Source organism: Podarcis liolepis (assembly GCF_965112155.1).
Source record: "Podarcis liolepis genome assembly, chromosome: 16".
Classification (NCBI taxonomy): Eukaryota; Metazoa; Chordata; class Lepidosauria; order Squamata; family Lacertidae; genus Podarcis; species Podarcis liolepis.
In genome coordinates this window covers 43360335-43377541 of record NC_139567.1, presented here as the reverse complement: position 1 = coordinate 43377541, position 17207 = coordinate 43360335, and the positions used below count along the sequence as shown (strand labels likewise).

Genomic DNA, 17207 nt, shown 5'->3' with positions numbered 1-17207 from the left:
TCAGTATTGTCCACACTGACCGGCAGCAGCTATTCCAAGATATTAGGCCAGGGACATCCCCAGCCTTACATGGAGATGCCAGGGGGTTGAACCCGAGAACTTCAGATGCTCCACCACTGGGCTATAGTCCATGGACAGCTCAAGAGAGTGAGCCAAGTTAGAATGAAGGGGCACGATGGGCCACAGAGATTTGTTTTGAGTACAGTCATACCTTGGTTTTCGAACAGCCTTAGTTCTCGAACGTTTTGGCTCCTGAACGCCGCAAACCCAGAAGTGAGTGTTCCGGTTTTCGAACGGATTTTGGAAGCTGAACGTCCGACAGGGCTTCCACAGCTTCCGATTGGCTGCATTAGCTTCCTGCAGCCAATCGGAATCCGTGCTTTGGTTTCTGAACATTTTGGAAGTCGGATGGACTTCTGGAACGGATTCCATTTGACTTCCAAGGTACGACTGTACAGTGGTACCTCGGGTTAAGTAATTAATTCGTTCCGGAGGTCCGTACTTAACCTGAAACTGTTCTTAACCTGAAGCACCACTTTAGCTAATGGGGCCTCCTGCTGCCACTGCGCCACCGGAGCACGATTTCTGTTCTCATCCTGAAGCAAAGTTCTTAACCTGAAGCACTATTTCTGGTTTAGCTGAGTCTGTAACCTGAGGTACGACTGTACTAGGACTGAGCTGAGGGCCCTTCTTCCGTATCTCCCCAAAAATCTGTTCCTAGTTACATCAAACTTTCTTCATTTCAGAAGCCTAATGGCGGTGATGGGAAGAAAAGTCATTTAACGTAGCAGGAGTAAGAAATCCTTGCTGATCTGTTGCAGACCACCCAGAGGTCTCCCAGTAGATCCCCATCTCCCAGTAGATCAATAGTCAGAGTCATTAACCAGCTGGGGCCAAAAGCTATAGCTCCATGGAAGAGCATCTGTCCTGAATACAGAACACCCCAGGTTTCATCTCTGCCGTTTCCAGGTATGGCTGGGAATATCTTCCACCTAAAACTCTGGAGAGCAGCTGCCAGTCAGAGTAAACAGTCCTGAGTCGGGTGGCCAACAGACTGACTCTGCAGATGGATTCCAGTTTAAAGCAGCCTTTAATTCAGAACCATGAGGTCCGGAATCTTGGTTTCAGTTTTAAAGGAAGAGCTGTAGCTTCCTGGTACTGCGCCTGCCTTGCATGCAGAAGGTTCCAAGTTCAATTCCCAGGTCGCCCCGGCAAAGACCCTCCCCTTGCTGCTGCCAGTCAGTAATGCACTAGGTGGCCCAATGGCTTGATTCAGCTTGCAATCTAGGGGGAAGTATCCTAGTGGGACAGGGTGTGCCTGGTTCAAGCACATAATCAAACAATGTTATTTGGCGGATTGTTACATTCTGAAACAATATAGCCACATTTGATTGTCGCCGTAATGATGCAATGATCTGCATTTATTTTCCTCCTGTGGCAAGCTGCTGCTTTCAGTAGACTTATACAGAAAAGTGTTATCAAATCTAAATATTAGCCGTACCACCGCCCAGCAACATCTTCAGGTGGGGCTGGGAGAGAACCTTGCCTGAAACCCTGGAGAGCTGCTGCCAACCAGTGCAGACACAATGGAGCTACACAGAGTCACATTCTGACCCACTATAAATTCCTCTGTTCCTAAATTATAGGGGCCTAGTTTGGCTCCGTAAAGCAACCGGCCAACCCTGGAACCCCCAACCACAAGTAAGAGAAGCTCGCACCTGTGCCCAGGTGAAGATACGTCTCAACACATGCAGACACACACCTGGCGAGGGATCTCTCCTCCATCCCCGCATGAAACTTTTAACTCCTGAGAAACTACAAATAGCAACCAAGACGCCTGGATCTCCTATTAATTAGCGAAAGCGGGGCAGGAGAGAAACAGCTGAGATTTCCTGATGGAGAAGAAGGTTTTACAATTCAGGCCTCCGGATTTTATATAACGAGCAAACGCCCCATTTCAGATCCACAGGGAAGTGGTGTTTATTTTTGGAATGGGTGGGAAGAGGGAGAACTCTGCCCCAATGATCTTACAATCCCCTACACACAGAGAGAGACCCCAAGGAATGCCAGGCCACTTTAGGAAGGCCTTGCTTGGGCAGCTGAAAGATGTCTCTCCGAGGGTAAGGGGGGTGTCAGCCAGAGGGGGGAAGCACCCGGACACCTGGGTTCTGCTTGCAGGATGGGAGCTCTTCTGGGCTCTGTTCCAGGTTACTAGGAGTGTGATAAGTGAGGAGTGTGTGAAGGCCTAGGCATTTGGGGAGGGGGGACTCCCTCCCCAGCGCTGGTTGGGAGGGGCCCTAAATGATGCCTGGGAGAGGAGGGGAAAGAAAGAGGGGCTGGGTGGGGCAGGAGGCTCCTAGGCAGTCAGACCATTGGCTCATCGATCCCTGTACTGTCCACACAGACTGGCAGCAGTTCTCCAGGGCACCAGAGAGGCAGGGTAGAGATGCCACCAGGAAGTGAACTTGGTGCCTTCTGCATGTGGAGCATGTGTCCTTCCTGCCCCCGCCCCCCAGCCTTGGCTATAGAAATCGCTCAGAGAAGCAGCAGAATCAGAATGCAAATATCCCTGTCTGTGAATTATAGGGGGGGGGGGGAGGACCAGGACGCCTGGGTCCTATTCCTGGTGCCTCTATGGTTAATGAGGGTGCGCACCAAGGCCCTGTATTCCTAGTCTCCCTATGATGGGGAGGTGGGTCCTATTCCTGATATTTCTATGGGGAAGAGAATGGCCGGCTCATATTCCCAGTGCCTCAATTGGGGTGGGGGCACCAGGACGCCTGGGTCCTATTCCCAGTGTTTACGGGGGAGGGGGTCACCTGGACACCTGGCTCCAGGTGTATCCACTGGGGTGCGGGCACCAGGGCGCCTGGGTCCTATCCCTGGCGTTTGTAGGGGTGGGGTGCGGTGCGCCAGGACGCCTGGGTCCTCTTCCCGGGGGCCGATGGGGGCGCCTGGGTCCCCGCGGTGGAGGCGACGCCAGCCAGGCATCCCGAGGGCTCGCCTTTCTCTCCCCGGCGAGGCTCCGCGCTGGTCTCCCCGCAGCCGCAGCGGGAGCAGCAGGCCCGGCCGCGGCGCTGGCCCTACCTGGCGGCCGGTGGCGTCGGATCGGGCGCCGGAGCTGGTGCTGCAGGCCCGGCCCCGCCTTCCTTCCCCGCCCGCCTTCCCGGCGCCGCCGGGCTCACCTGGGGCGCTGCAGTCGGCGCACACCTCCGCGCGGGGCACCTTGCGCGACATCCTGAGCGGGCGCCGCGCGCCGCGACCACCCCGCCGGCGCCGGGCTCCCTCGGCCGCCGGGCTCCGGGGCTCAGCGCGGCGGCGGCGGCGGCAGGGGCAGCAGCAGCAGCGCCAGCAGCAGCAGCAGCAGCCGCCTCCTGCGCCTCCTCCTCCTGCAGGAAGAAGCCAGGCGGGCGGGCGCGCAAGGCCGGCCCTCCGGAGGCGGAGCGAGGCGCGCGGCGGGAGGGCGCAGCCAGGCGCGACCTCGCCGGGAACGAGGAGGAAGAGGAAGCCGGACGCCTGGGTCCCCGGGAGCAGCCGCGCCGGGACTCCTGGGTCCCTTCCAGACCCGCGGAAAGAGGGAGGGAGCGAGGGGCGCCACCCAGAGAAGGATCCTGGCTTCTGAAGCGCAGGACACCTGGGTCCTTTCCTCCTCGGGGAGAGTGGATGCGCGCAGCAGAAACGCCTTGACTTTGCAGGGCAGGAGCCTCGGGGCGGACTCTTTGCACATGCTCAGGAGCGCTCTGAGAGGAGGGTTCCATTTTAGTCGGGGTGTATTTCATTCGTTTATTATTATTATTATCTAAATAAATGTATCATTATTGTGTACTGTTTCAATTCTGCTCGAGTTTATTTGCTTTCTAACAATTCTCTTCCGTTTTAGCTGTTTGGGTTTGTGTAAGCGGCCTCCAGACCCGGGCTGGGGAAAATGTGGGATAACAACATCAACAATATTTGTCTCTTTCTACAAAGAAAAGGGGGGTTGTATTAAATTAAGTTATGCTCTCCGCAGACCCATGGAAAGCAACGGAACTGATTGAGTTATGCCTATTAACTTCAATGGGTGTGCTCCAAGTAGGGATGACATTGGGCACAGCCAAATGTGAACAAGAAGATGAAATACTAAACAGGTGAACTTGAATGGGAGATTAAAAAGAAAGCCCACGAAACATTTCCTAAAAGCGTTGATCCAACAATGGAGTTGAAAGGACCAATCTTGCCACACCCCACGGTAAGGATAAGGCCCACAATAGAGGCTAAAACTGCAGTATTAGCTGCGATTCCTGCATTGGAAACCAAAAAGATGATCTTTTGGTTTCCTTCCAACTCTATGATTCTGTTATTTTCATCATAATTATTATCGTTATCACTGATTTATTCGTTGCCTTCTAAATATTCATCTCAGTACCATTTGCATGATCTCAGAAACCTAACTAGCCAAAGCCCCAGTAAGGAAGTGTGCTTTGAACAGCAGCCAAAGTCTGCCCTCCTGGATCTGACCAGAAGAACATGAGACAGCCTGGCTGCTGGATCAGGCCCAAGGATCAGGCCCATCTAGCCTGGCATCCTCTCTTACTGTAGCCAACCAGGTGCAAGATTGGGCCGCTTGCTGTTGTCAGTGATGGCGAATGGAGAGTGAAGATGCTGTGATAGAAATGGACATAAGAGCAGCCGGGCTGCTGGATCAGGCCCAGGGGTCCTGATCTAGCCCAGTATCCCTTTGTCACTGGCCAGCCTGGTGGCAGATTGGACTGAATGCCACTATCGCTGGCAGCAAGCAAAGTCAAATGGAGACAGCAAGACCTGAGCACAACGGCCACTCTCCGCACAACAGATGCATTTACTGTCTCCGACAGAGGAGGAAGCACAGAATCCCTTCTCGTCCTCCATGAATTTGTCTAAATCTCTCTTAAATCCATCCAAGTAGGGGGCCATCGCTCCTTCTTGTGGGAGGGAGTTCCACCGTTTAGAGCACCCTGCTTCCAACCCACAAGGCATGGAGGCCACCGCTGTCTCCTTTGTCGCCTGCGTACTCAGAGGCACACTGCTCTTGGACGTGGAGGCTCCATTTTAGATTTTCTCTATGAACCAGCTGCCAATAAACCAGAAGTGTAGAACCTGCAGCTCTCCCGATCTACAGATGCTGCCAGGACCCAATTATTATTTTTTTTGTTATTATGTTTTTAACAAAAGAAAGGCCTAGAATTCCATCTCTTGTTACCACTGCCCAGGTTAGTTCTTCAGACTCCTTTGCCAGCTCAGCCACAAATATCTGCCCTACACCTTTGGCGGTGAAGACAGCCACAAAGTATTCATTCATCCTGCCTGTAATCTTCCTTTAACGGTTGTCCAACTACTTCCCTTTCCATTTTCCTGCCTCTATTTAAATATATATTATCGGGCCTGGCATTTTAAAACAATATGCTCTCATTTTTCAAAAATATTCTGTTTGCTTTCTCAGTGACTTACATTATCATTTTTCCTTACTTTTGCTTTCCTTTTTCTTCTCTTCGTCAGGAAAGTTTTCTAAAGGACACCTTCTTGCTTCTTATAGTTTCCTTGACACTGCTCATTAACCATGCTGGCATCCTCGTGGAGTTGGTGGCGCCTTTTTTGCTCTGATCTCCTGGAAACATCTCTCTATGCACAGACATTTTGTTGGCCCCCAAAGCCTGATTTTTTATTTTTTTATTTTTTACCATTAGCACTCCTGTTCATGTTATTATTATGTGCTTAGTGATTTTATACCACGTTATATTAAGCTTTCCCGCATATTGTACACTGCTAATATATATATATAAATGGATTTTTTTCTGAATGGAAAAGGAAAAGGAAAAAACCTGCAGAGCACATTCAAGGAGAGTTTATTGATAATCTCCCAAGATGTAATCTTGTTTATGTATGACACAATGGCAGCAAGGATACTTTTGGCCCAGAAATGGAAGCAGCAGGAACTTCCAACATTGGAAGAATGGCAGACCAAGATGACAGAATACGTAGAATTAGCAAAGTTGACAGGAAAGATCCGAAATCAAGGCGATGAGCTGTTTCAAAAGGACTGGAGCAAATTTATATTATATATAAAAGAACATTGTAAACATTTGAAAACGTTTGTAGGTTTGAGTTGAAATATTTTGTAATGCAAACATAGGGAACTGATTTACATTTAACAAGGTGAAGTTTATTAAGAAGAAAAGAAGGTAAATAAGTGGATATAGTAATGCTAAGATGTAAGTGATTATTTATGAAAGCCAGAAAGCGGGACGGGGGGGGGGGGAGGTTGATGTTCAGTGTGAGCAATGCTTTTGGTTATCGAATTATGTAATGGAAGGTGATTATGATAAAATGTAAATAAAATAAAATTATATATGTAAAAAAGATAATCTCCCAAGTGGTCTAAACTTGACTTAAGTGGGAAAGAGCTCCCTTCTTTTGACTTCCTCTTTCAGCTCCATGTACTTCCCAAGGGAGAAAAAAGAGAGTTATGAACAAGGGGGCAGCAAGCTGGATGAGGGCTCAGAGGCTTTGTGTTGCCAGGGAAAAGGGGACCTCACAGGTACCACTGAGGCCATGAGCACCATATTGGGGACAACTGGCCTGGAGAGTTGATGCTCTGTCTCTCGTCAGAGGTCTCCAACCCCAGGCTGGACCATTATCTGGAGCTGGGGATTTTCTAACCCTGACTTCCAGGGACAGCCTCCCCCAGCACTAGTACAGAGTTCCTTTTGGAGGATGGACAGGCTATACATGAAAGGAAATAGTGTAAAAACTTTCCCGTATATTATGTTTGTCTTCTCGTTTATTTATTTTTTACATTTGTATTCTGCTTTCCCCCCAAGGAGCTCAAGGCAGCATATGCAGGTCAGTCCCCTACAATATAATATTCACAACGACCCTGCTGGTTGGAGAGGTAGGGAGTGCCCGGCAAATGCTTTCGCCACAGTGAGCTTAAAAACGTAAGAAGGGCTGGATCAGGCCAAAAGGGAGCCCATTTGGTCCAGCATCCCATTCTCACGGTGAGCAACCAGATCTCCCAATGAGATCCACCCATGAGAAGCAGCCTAGCACAACAGCCCTCCTCCCTCCAGTGGTTTCCAGAGACTGGTATTCAGCATCATTCATTGCCTCCGACCATGCAGAACAGGGGTAGAGTCAGGGCCGAGTGGGGATTTGAACCCAGGTCTTCGCTGTGGTTAAACCACAGAGCCTAGGACTTGCCAATCAGAAGGTCAGTGGTTCGAATCCCCGCGACAGGGTGAGCTCCCGTTGCTCGGTCCCTACTCCTGCCAACCTAGCAGTTCGAAAGCACAAAGTGCAAGTAGATAGATAGGTACCGCTCCAGTGGGAAGGTAAACGGCGTTTCCGTGTGCTGCTCTGGTTCGCCAGAAGCGGCTTAGTCATGCTGACCACATGACCCGGAAGCTGTACGCCGGCTCCCTCGGCCAATAAAGCGAGATGAGCGCCACAACCCCAGAGTCGGCCATGACTGGACCTAATGGTCAGGGGTCCCTTTACCTTTACCTTCCTAACCCTAGCCCGAGACTGTAACCACTATCACACAAGGGCTCCCCCTTGTGGCTTTGTCTAGGAAGTTCTTCCTTTGTTATTCTCACTCTGGAATTGCAGCCGTCCTGCACCTGGGATTCCAGCTGTGGATGATTCCTGGAAGGAATCATCACCCTGCTTGCAAGATTCCACACTCCTTGCAGAGATTACCCACCTGCATGACTAAGCAAGCTCTTGGCAGCCGGTTCTTTTCTCTCTCTCTCTCTGCTGACCGTGTAGACTGTAGAGAGCACAGCAGCAGACTGGGCAGCTGGTCTAAATGGCAGATGATGACACCCGTCCTTCCAGCCAGCGCTGGCCCATCTCTCTCCTGACCCCCCCTTGAACCTGGCCGCTCCACCTGCAACCTCTAAAGCTCTGGCACAGGGCACCTTGTGTCCCTGGTCTTAAAGCAGCCCCCAGCAATTCTGGGACTGAGGGTGGGGAAATATTCAAGATCTCCTTGCCTGCGCTCATGTTGGTCTTGTATTGCCTTGGAGCTAGATGGGCCAATGACCTAACTCTGTACAAGGCAGCTTACAGTGTTCCTGTTTAAAGGTAAAAGGTAAAGGGACCCCTGACCATTAGGTCCAGTCGTGGCCGACTCTGGGGTTGTGGCGCTCATCTCACTTTACTGGCCGACGGAGCCGGCGTACAGCTTCTGGGTCATGTGGCCAGCATGACTAAGCTGCTTTTGGCGAACCAGAGCAGCACACGGAAACGCCGTTTACCTTCCCACCAGAGCGGTACCTATTTATCTACTTGCACTTTGATGTGCTTTCGAACTGCTAGGTTGGCAGGAGCAGGGACCGAGCAATGGGAGCTCACCCCGTCGCGGGGATTTGAACCGCCGACCTTCTGATTGGCAAGTCCTAGGCTCTGTGGTTTAACCCACAGCGCCACCCATGTCCCGTTCCTGTTTAAACCAGCCTTTAATTCAGAACCATGAGGACTAGCATCTTGCTTTGATTTTCAGTGGAAGAGTCATAGCTCTGTGGTATAGAGAGCATCTGTGTTGCATGCAGGCCCCCCCAGATTAAATTCTCCAGTGGCATCACCACGTAGGGCTGGGAGAGAACCTGAAATCCTGAAAAGTTGCTGCTGCCAGTCAGTGCAGTTGACAACACTGGGAAAAGATATTTCTCAGTTAATCTGGTCCTTTATTCAGATCCAATAGGACTAGACCCTTGCTTTATTTTTAGGAAAAGGAGCCCACTGGTCCCACATGGTATAAGATGGTCTCCTATGTAATGTCTGTCTGGAAATCAAATGGTGGGGGCTGCATGCAGAGAAGCTATGGATTTGTATCAGGGTGGAGAACCTGCAGCCTGCCAGATGTTGGGCTCCAAAGCTACCACCAGCCTCAGACAGCATGGTCAGTGGTCAACAACATCTGGAGGGCCACAGATGCCTCACCTCAGTTGAAACCAAGAATGACCAACACAGAAAGGACTTTAGGGTTTGATCAAGCTACAGGGTCCTGCTTATTTTCAGAGGGACAGACCCCCTCTCTGCCCTAGAGATCCCCAGAAGCCATTGCGGGTGATAATGGTCAATGCTGGGGAAAATGGAGCAACAGGGCCTGGCCTGAGCCAAGGTGCAGCCATACCCTAGACCTAGCTAGAGCCACACGAAGGAAGCTATGTGATGCTACGGAAGCTGGCCTGCATCCGAACAGGTCATTGGTCTACCTGGCTCAGTACTGTCTACACAGACAGGGTTTGGAGGACAGAATCTGGGACAAGGTCCGGTCTTCTGCCCCTGAGCCACGGCCCTTCCTTTACAAATAAACCAAGATCCCACTCAAGCGCCTGAACAAGGTTTGAAATGGCATCACACAAAGCCCAGGAGCCAACTCCTAGGGGCCAAGGGGTCTTCACAGAGACCCCAATAAAATATTTGAGGGGCCACCCCCCAAAAAGAAGTGGATGGGCCTTGCCATTCAAATGGTGTGCACGCACCAGATCTTGCGATTGATTATGCAGGGTGGGGCTTACCTGCGCTCCCCCATATTTTATTCACGTTGGCACCCCTGGAGCGTAGCTGTCTTATCTTGAGTCAGATCAATGGCCCACCTTCTTCAGTGCTGTCTACACTGACCGGCAGCAACGGCTCTCTAGAGTTTGGCTAGCAGCCTTTTCCCACCCGGGGATGGCACCGCGACCTTCCTTCTGCGCGCAAAGCAGATGTTCCGCTACTCGTGCGCCCCCCTCCCTCGCTCATGCTGCCAGCCCCCTCGGAAGACTACAAGTCCCATGGTGCCCTGCTGCCGCGTCTGCCTCCCACCCCCCCCCAAATTGGGGCGAGGCAGGAGCTTCCCCTCTCCTTTGCAGCTGCGGGGGCAGCGGTGGTTTGCGGGGGGGGGGTATCCCCATCCTCTCCATCCTGCCGCGCGCCACCCTCGCGCCTCCTCCTGCGTTTCCTCCTCCCTCCCCCTCGCCCTCCCCTCTGCTGCTGCTGCTCGGCCCGCAGCGTCGATTCCCCCGCCCTTGCCCTCTCCCTCCCTCCCTCCTTCCTGCCCGGCCCGGCGGCGCACATGCGGCTGCAGCCCCCCCGACGGCCTCGCCCCGGTGCCAAAAGGATGCTGGCCGCCTCCCCCGGTGCCAGGAAGGGCGCCGAGGCCGGGTACCCGCTCCACTCCCTGGTGTGGCACAACCAGCCCCGCGAGCTGGAGGCCGAGCTCAGCTCCGAGCAGGTGGGTGTCCCTGGGAGCTGGCGGGGCTGGGCTTGGTGGGGGGCGGGCGGGCGAGGGGAGGGGAGGCGGCCTGGGGTCCCACCCTAACAATGGAGAGAGGGGCTGATGCAATAGGAGGCGCCCGGCGCGGCTCCGAGAAAGCGCTCTCGCCTTCCTTCGCGGGAAAGGGGCTTCCCCCGGTTTCTGCAAGAGAGAGGGGGGGGTGGATGGGGGCAGGGAGGAGAAGGAGCCATGATTTGGGGGGTGGGAGGGAGGAGAGGCTGCGGGGAGGATTGGGGAGCTGTGGTAGCCCCAGGGGGGAAATCCTGTTGGGCACAGAATGGGCAAAGTAGGTGGGGGAGTTTTAAGATCCCCAAAAGAAAAATAACAGTGTATTTTAATGGGGGGGGGGAGTTGGGGACAAGTTCATTGTCTGGCAGGGGGGCTCCTTGCCCGCCCTCTGGTGCCACCCATGTTTGGGTGCTCTTGATGTAGCTCCCCCTCCTACAGACACACAAATATTGCGGTTCCTGCAGCACTGTTGGGCTATTAGGGGTTTGGGCATCGAAAGGCAAGGGGATAGATGGACTTGAGTGTTCTGGGGTTTCTACCGAACGGAGGGCCCTTCTCCCCCCGCCTTCTCCCCCAGTCTTGGCACCAGGAGCTCTCTTTCCAGGCTTTGGCACTGGCGACTGTGGCTTGGCACACGCAGATCCGTCCACCACCCTGAAATCCTCTGGCAGCAAACAGCCTTCAGGATCCTCCCTAAGGTGAGGAAAGCCGTGGGGCTGTCTTTGAAAGCATGCCTCAAAAAGAGAGAGAGAGACGTGGGCATGATGCACAGTAAAAGAGGGCACCTGAGCACGTGCAGAGAAGCCTTCGTTTGATGTTGCAGAAGCATAATAGGACCCAACTCTTTGGAGGCTATGGGGCCTCAAGGTGGCCAAAGGAGTGGAGAGCCCTGACTTTCCTTCCTGCCCCCCCCATGAGAAAGAACTTAAGATGAGATCTAGCACCATGCTGGGGTGGCTCAGCTGAATCCCATGCCCATTTCCACCACACCTGCTACGCGCTCCTTCCTCTAGCACGGCAAAAGCTGCGGGGTGGAAGAAACAACCTCCCTGCTTATGATGTTTATTCGATGATGATGATAATTTTGCTATTTATACCCCTCCCATCTGGCTGGGTTTCCCCAGCCACTCTTGTTTGGGGTTCATATAGTTACTTTATGCACTACCCAATTCATTCTTTTGCTCTGCATTACTGGGGTCCCACTTCAGAATTAATCATGTCCCGACGAGCCCCAATTCTGCTGGGGTTGCCTCTGATTTGCTGTCACGGAGGTTGTCACAAACACCTCCATCCTAGGCTAACCTGTGGCCCTCCAGGTGTGTCTTGGACTACAACTCCCATCATCCCTGACCGTTGGTTGATCTGGATGGGGCTGATGGGAGCCAGAGTCTTAACAGGTTAGCCACTCCCGCTTTAGGAAGCTGAACGCCTTCCGCAGCTTCTGATTGCGTGCAGGAAGCTCCTGCAGCCAATTGGAAGCCGTGACTTGGTTGTCGAACATTTTCGAAAGTCGAACGGACTTCCGGAACGGATTCCGTTTGACAACCAAGGTGTGACTATCCATTAGAGAGCGATCAAGTTCCAAGGAAAGGAAACCTTCCATCTGCTGGTACCTGTAATATCCAGAGGTGGAACCTCCACAATCAGAGGAAGTATACCTGTGAGAACCGGATGCAAGGCTTCCTGGAGGTTCAGTGCTTTGCTCAGTGCAGGGTCTGAGACCCAGGGTGGGAGGATGGGGGGTCTCAGCTTTAGGGGAAGGGGAGAGACCTCTTCCTCCAGAGGTGTTCTGTTCCATCTTGTGTCTGACAGTCCTTGGAGGCCCCTGTCGTGGTCCCACTCCTTCCTCCCATAAGCATACTCTGCTGCAGAAAAGTTTGGAAGCAGTGAGCTGGGGAAGAGCTCTGGGCTTCCGGAAGCCCACAGCGAAGGACAGCGAAGGCATCTGCTTAGCTGGCAACAGAAAACAGCTCAGCTTTTCCCAACCTGGTGCTCTCAATGTGTTTCGTACTACAACTGCCATCAGCCCCAGCCAGCACAGCCGAGAGACGCTAAGGCAGATGGGAGTTGTAGGAGGGCACCAGGCCGGGGAAGGTTGCAATGGCTGGCTGCTGGACCCTTAGTGTCGAAGAAACCTCACCTTTGCCATCCTTGTATTAAGGGATGTGTGTGCTGCGTTCATCTCCAGTTAACCAGATCATATCAACGATACATCCAAGTGCTGCGGGAGAAAATTACCTGTAAATAATGGGAATCCCCCCCCCCCATTAACTTATATAGGATTGCAGTCTTATGGAATGTTGTAGGATGGGGTCCAGGATATTAGGAGGCAACACATTCTAGTTTTGACCCCATCTTCTTCATCCCTACTAAGTTCTACAAGGGACAACACAGATTGAGGAGGAAGCTGGCAGCCCCAGAGACTGGCAGGCAGTAAGAATGCAGTTAGGTGTGGGGCTGGCTGAGGGAGGAGTGAGATTGGGAGGGCAGTGCCCCATTCGCCCTAGACAACCAGCCTCCACTGGACACACCACCTGGAAGGAAGCTGTCCGTACAGGCCCTATCCTCCTCCTTGCTGACTTCTACAAGGCGCGATACTGAAATTGAGGAAACTGACAGCTCTGGCAACTGGTAGGCAGCAAAAAGGCTATAAGGTGGAGGCTGACTGGCAGCGGACTGAGGTTAGTGGGTAGTGTTGGCAGACCTTCAGGTCTGACCTAAAGTTTCCAGGTTTGCTTGATCCCACCCTCCTGGTGGTGGTGGTCTTGAATCTCCAAGTGGACAAGCGTGCATATGATAATAACAACAACAACTTATTAAGAAGATTGTGCATGCATCTTGCCAGCTTCAGCGCAGCAGCCTGCAAATTCTAGAATAGACATTTTGTGAGGTCTGTCCAACCCCTCTCCCACTTAACCTCCGTTTCCAGGGCCGCCTTCTTTGGCGATCCCTCGTAGCCGAGTAAGATTGTCTTCCATAAACACGGTTTTAACAATGAGTCCGTAAGTGGCTGTGGAGGCCAATTCTGGACCCACACGTCCTTCCGCAGTGGGGACATTGGTTTCCGGGCGGGAGTTGATCACAGTGTGGATTTGCCAAGTGTGCCTTCCTCTTAGCACGTTTCTCCCTCGCTTCCTGAGTCCAAGAGTCTTCAAAGCCCATGACACCTTTGGTAAAGGCTGTACTCCAATTGGAGCGCTCTCAGGCCAGTGTTTCCGAGTTGTCGTTGTTTATACTACATTTTTTAAAAAAATTGCCTTGAGAGCGTCTTTAAACCTCTTTTGTTGACCAGCAGCATTATGCTTACCATTTTTAAGTTGGGAATAGAGTAGTTGCTTTGGAAGACGATAGTTGGGCATCTGCACAACATGACCAGTCCAGTGAAGCTGATGTTGAAGAATCATTGCTTCAACACTGGTGATCTTTGCGTCTTCCAGTACACTGACATTTGTTCGCCTGTCTTCCCAAGTGATGTGTAAAAATTTTCAGAGACACCGTTGGTGGAATCTTTTGAGGAGTTGAAGATGGCGTTTATAAGTGGTCCATGTTTCACAAGAATACAGTAATGTTGATAGTAAAATAGCTTTGTAAACAAGCATTTTGGTTTCCCTGCGAATGTCCCAGTGTGCTTCAATTGGGAGAAAGCTGCATTTGCAGACCTCAGGCGATGCTGGATTTCGGCATCCATGTCGGCCCTTGTGGAAAGATAACTGCCCAGGTAGGAGAAGTGATCAGCACTTTCCAAGGTTACACTATTGAGTTGGATTTGCGGCACTGCAGAGGGGTTATTTTGTACTTGTTGGTGCAGCACTTTGGTTTTTTGGCTGTTGAGCAGTAGACCAAGCATTCTGTAAGCTGCGAAGATATTTAGGATGGTTTGGAGGTCATCCTCTGAGTGTGCACACACTACGTTGTCCTCAGCGTACTCTGTGATGGAAGTTACAGTCACCTGGGGCCGTCCCTAGGTCTCAGGTGAGGGCCCCAAAATCTCAGAGTCCGGGATACTCCTGACTTGACCACCCTGCTAAGGCCTGGTGGGGCACTGCCCCATTTGTGACAGATGGATGAGCCATCGCTGCTGAAATCTAGGGCCTGGTGCATGAATCTCAGACGCCTAAGGGCACAGCTCAGGAGTTGTTTGCCAGACCTCCTCAATTCCGGGTGAGATGTGTTTGCCACACCCGGATTTCCCCCTTTTCCTTAACAATGATCAGCGGTGAGGCGTGGCTGGGGATCTGCCGGCAAACAAACAAGATCACGCTCTGAGCTTTGGGGTTTATGATATTGACTCTCAGGGGTAGATCTAGGGCAGGAGAGGATGGGTGAGGCCGTACAGGGGCATTCGGGTTCCTGTTTGGCTTCCAAGAGGCGTCAGGTGTCTTGTCTGTGCTGGGGGGGGCAGCCAATGTTCTTAATTTGGCTTCTCTCTCCCCCCACCTCCATCCCATTGTGCCTTACCCTCCGAATTTCAAAGTAACACAGGGCACACTGAGGCTGGTGGGAGTTGTAGTTTGGGTTGGCGCAAGTTGCTAAGAAAGCCGTCCCTTTGGTGGCCAGGATGGGCGTCCGAATATTCAGTGCTGGCCAGTAAGAATCTGAAATACACCTTGAGGCTGCTATTTACAATAGTTGTGTTTCGCCCTTTCTATAAGGGTGGTTCATTCATCCAGCCTCCTTCCATCAGAGACCAGCTGGGGACCTTCTGGAAAACTCACTAGTGTGCCCAGGAGAAGCAGAAGCATTCCCCTGTTGTTTGTTCTTCTGTGTCTGGTACTCAGGTAGACTTGCTCTGGGTATGGAGGCTCTACTTAGCCAAGGATAGAGATCTGCTCCTCCATAAATTTATGTCACCCTTCCCCCCCCCCTTTAATCTAGCAGTTGACACAACTTCTTGCGAAGTCTTTTTAAGCATGCTTTCCTGAATAAATTAACCCCCCCCAAAATTCTGCTGTTGACTAACTGCCAATTTTACTGGGTCCCCCACCCCACCCCACAATGTTCTTGTATTGTGAGATACATGGAAGTGGACTGACCTTAGTTAATGCCTTGGGTGAGGAATGCACTCTGCACAGACTCAGAGACTTAGTGGAAACTATGCTCTGTTTGCTGAACTTCTTCTTCTTCCTCCTCTTCCTCTTTTTCCTGATTACTTTTCACACCAGAATTTTTTCTGATTTGCCTGGCAAATGGTTCCTAAGCCCCAGGTTCACTTTTCCTGCTTCTCAGAACACTTATTGATTCATGCTGCCTCCTCCCTCCCCTTTTTGCTGTTCGTTATTTTAAGGCCACTGTCTGTTATCTGTAGAGGATGATTCCAAATTTGCATAAATGCAAATAGAGCTGAGATCAGGTTGATTAATTTCCTTATCTTAGAAATGGATTCACCGAAGAGCTGCCTGGGGGAACCAGAATTATTATTCCAAACAAACTGACCCCACCCTATGATGTCCCCCATTAAAGTTAGCCATCTAAGATCCCACGTATCTTAGTGTGGGAGGGAAAAAGTATTTTCCAGATCAAAGGGGCTAGTAACTTGGGAGGAATATTTCAGAGTTCTGGTTTGACTTGCTCCTAAGACTTGAGACCAAGTGATGTTTAAGGTCTAGGAAGGATGGCTCTTCCCATTGGTGGGACCCAACGCTGGACTCTGGGAAGCAGCCCTGCCAGAAGGCGAAAGCTTCTGAGCATGTACAGAGTGCCCACCCCTCGCTACACTCTTTCCGAGAGGACAAATCAATCAAGGCGCACAATTTCGTTTTGTCTAAGGAGCAAGGAGAGTTAATTGAAACTTGAGAGGGAGATTCTCTCTCAGTGCCATGCTCTTTTAATTACTTTAATGAAAAAGGTTTGTAATTAAAGGGAAACAACAGATCTTCCAGCAGTGGCTGGTGGGAGTGGAAGATGGCACCAGGGATTATTTCAGCTTCTGGGACAGACGGGAGGGAAGAGGTGTGTTGCAGGTGAGGCAAAGGAAGCCAAGGACTTGTGAAGTCACACCCTGGGGAGTGGATATTGGGGTGTGGGAGTCAGGGCTGAGCTCTGCTTTCAAGCCAGGAAAGACACCCCCCCCCCACTGTATCGGGCTATTGTGTACAAGTAGGGCTGCCATACGTTTGGATGTTCCTGGACATATTCGGAATACTGCAGTCTGCAGCAGTGTCCGGGCGAAAATTGGGAAAATGTCCAGGAAAATCTGGACGTATGGCAGCCCGTGTCAGCGGTGCCTTTTTTTGCCATTTCCCCCTAAAAAATAGCTCCAAAGCAGATTTTGCGTGTGTGTGCAAAATAAATAAATAAATAGCTCAACAACTTTTCTGCCCGGATTTTCACTGTTTGAAATATGGCAACCCTAGTGTACATATTCCGGTTGCCTCGTCTCCCAAAGGATACTGTAAAGGTAAAGGGACCCCTGACCATGAGGTCCAGTCGTGACCGACTCTGGGGTTGTGCCGCTCATCTCGCTTTACAGGCCGAGGGAGCTGGCGTTTGTCCTCAGTCAGTTTTTCCAGGTCATGTGACCAGCATGACTAAGCCGCTTCTGGCGAACCAGAGTAGCACACAGAAATGCCGTTTACCTTCCCGCCGGAGCGGTACTATTTATCTACTTGCACTTTGACGTGCTTTCGAGCTGCTAGGTTGGCAGGAGCAGGGACCGAGCAACGGGCGCTCACCCCGTCACGGGGATTCAAACCGCCGACCTTCTGATCGGCAAGCCCTAGGCTCTGTGGTTTAGACCACAGCACCGCCCGCATCCTATATACAGTGGTACTTCGGGTTAAGAACTTAATTCGTTCCGGAGGACATGACTAAACGACTAACAACAACAACAACAACAATAATAATTATATTGTTGGGGAGTCAGCCCCTTTGAGCAGAGTGAGGCTGACTTCTGAGTAAACAGGTACAGTGGTGCCTTGCA

General features: G+C 51.7%; 2 protein-coding genes across 9 annotated transcripts in view; one reads left to right on the top strand and one right to left on the bottom strand.

The window, feature by feature from the left end:
* GIT1 (GIT ArfGAP 1) overlaps nt 1–3414 on the bottom strand; it is a 49284-nt gene extending 45870 nt beyond the window's left edge. For 2 of the 4 annotated variants that reach the window (XM_083479866.1, XM_083479867.1), the window contains exon 1: nt 3186–3387. In XM_083479866.1, the coding sequence (XP_083335992.1) occupies nt 3186–3237 (52 nt within the window). In that variant the 5' untranslated portion in view covers nt 3238–3387. Of the gene's footprint in view, nt 1–3185 lie in introns of all 4 variants that reach the window. The other 2 variants (XM_083479868.1, XM_083479869.1) reach the window with 2 other exon arrangements.
* Nucleotides 3415–9854: 6440 nt separating this feature from the next.
* The window catches only part of ANKRD13B (ankyrin repeat domain 13B), a 34038-nt gene continuing 26685 nt past the window's right edge, over nt 9855–17207 (top strand). For 4 of the 5 annotated variants that reach the window (XR_014520077.1, XR_014520078.1, XR_014520079.1 and 1 more), the window contains exon 1: nt 9856–10237. Coding sequence is in view for 1 of the 5 variants with exons in the window: in XM_083479897.1 (XP_083336023.1) it covers nt 10079–10237 (159 nt within the window). In the remaining 4 variants the exon portion in view is untranslated. Of the gene's footprint in view, nt 10238–17207 lie in introns of all 5 variants that reach the window. The other variant, XM_083479897.1, reaches the window with a different exon arrangement.